Genomic DNA, 1,467 nt, shown 5'->3' on the forward strand with positions numbered 1-1,467 from the left:
TAGAAACATCGATGAGAGAGAAACATCGATCAGCTGCCTCATGCACACCCCCTACTGGGGATGTGCCTGCAACCAAGGTACATGCCCTTGACCGGAATCGAACCTGGGACCTTTCAGTCTGCAGGCCGATGCTCCACTGAGCCAAATCGGTCAGGGCAGTGGTTGATGTTTTAAACACTTTACAACTTATTGTCTCCTTTTCTGCTTTGATGCTTAATTGTATCCTTACATTAGGCTATTTGTACTTCTCTTCTACTTCTCTTTATTGTTTTACTATATAAGCTCTTTGGGAAAGGGACTATATCCTGTTTCTCTCTTATTTTTCTTGTGTCAAGCCCTGTTTCATCAAAGTACACAGACAGGGTGGCAGAAGAGAGAGTTGACTGATCTGGTTTCAAGTCATGGCTCTGCTGCTGCCCTGCCCTGTGACATTGCAGAAGATAATTTGCTGTGTTTGAGTCTTGCCTACTTTATCTGTAAAATGGGTGATGATAATGATGTCCATTTCACAAGTTTATTGGAAGGATTAATTAAACTATTGTGTCAACCAATTCACTACCACATAGTCATGGGAAAAAATTGTCTCCCAGTCTCTTTCCCCTGTAACTGTAGTGCCACTGCACAACTTATATGTCTTTAATGATAGATTTTTTTCTCCTCCAGAAATCAGATCATATAGACGTTGTGAACTGTAATGTAAAACGAAGACATGAACTGAAAAGGTAACTTCCCCCCTTTTTACTCTTTTGGTCTAGAATTGTGAGACTAAATATTTAGACTTGCAAAATCCTTTACTTACTTTGATTAGTACTGCTTTGAATGCAAATATTTCTAGGTGCATCACAGATAATGATTTTTGAATTTTGTTAATATAAGTTCAAGGAAAAGTGGAGTGAAATAAAAAGTCTATCAGAATTTTACACTATATAAAAGACACTTTCAAATAGAATGTAGATTAGAATGTAGATTTTTATCTCAAGTGATTTGATTTTTCACACCTTTATAAGATACATACCTTCATTACGTAGAGTAATAGAAGTTAGGAGGCTGATTAATAAAATTTGGATAATTATCTTTTTAAAAAATATTTTTATTGATTTCAGAGAGGAAGGGAGAGTGAGAGAGAGAGAAAAGCATCAATGATGAAAGAGAATCATTGATTGGCTGCCTCCCGCACGCCCTCCTTTGGGAATCGAGCCCACAACCCAGGCATGTGCCCTTGACTAGAATCAAACCCGGGACCCTTCAGTCCACAGGCTGATGCTCTATCCACTGAGCCAAACCAGCTAGGGTTGGATAATTATCCTATCTAATAAAAGAGTAGTATGCAAATTGACCATCACTCCAACACATAAGATGGCCTCCCCCATGTGGACACAAGATGGCCAGCAGGGGAGGGCAGGGGGAAGACCAGGCCTGCAGGGGAGGGCAGTTAGGGGTCACCGGGCCAGCAGGAGAGGGCAGTTG

General features: G+C 40.5%; 1 protein-coding gene across 3 annotated transcripts in view; it reads left to right on the plus strand.

Annotated features, from left to right (window-relative positions):
• SWT1 (SWT1 RNA endoribonuclease homolog) overlaps nt 1-1,467 on the plus strand; it is a 56,291-nt gene that overhangs the window by 6,619 nt on the left and 48,205 nt on the right. For all 3 annotated transcript variants that reach the window (XM_005856669.2, XM_014538089.1, XM_005856668.2), the window contains exon 4: nt 664-722. In XM_005856669.2, the coding sequence (XP_005856731.1) occupies nt 664-722 (59 nt within the window). The remainder of the gene's footprint in view (nt 1-663; nt 723-1,467) is intronic.

This window comes from Myotis brandtii, unplaced genomic scaffold (genome assembly GCF_000412655.1).
Source record: "Myotis brandtii unplaced genomic scaffold, ASM41265v1 scaffold104, whole genome shotgun sequence".
Lineage (NCBI taxonomy): Eukaryota > Metazoa > Chordata > Mammalia > Chiroptera > Vespertilionidae > Myotis > Myotis brandtii.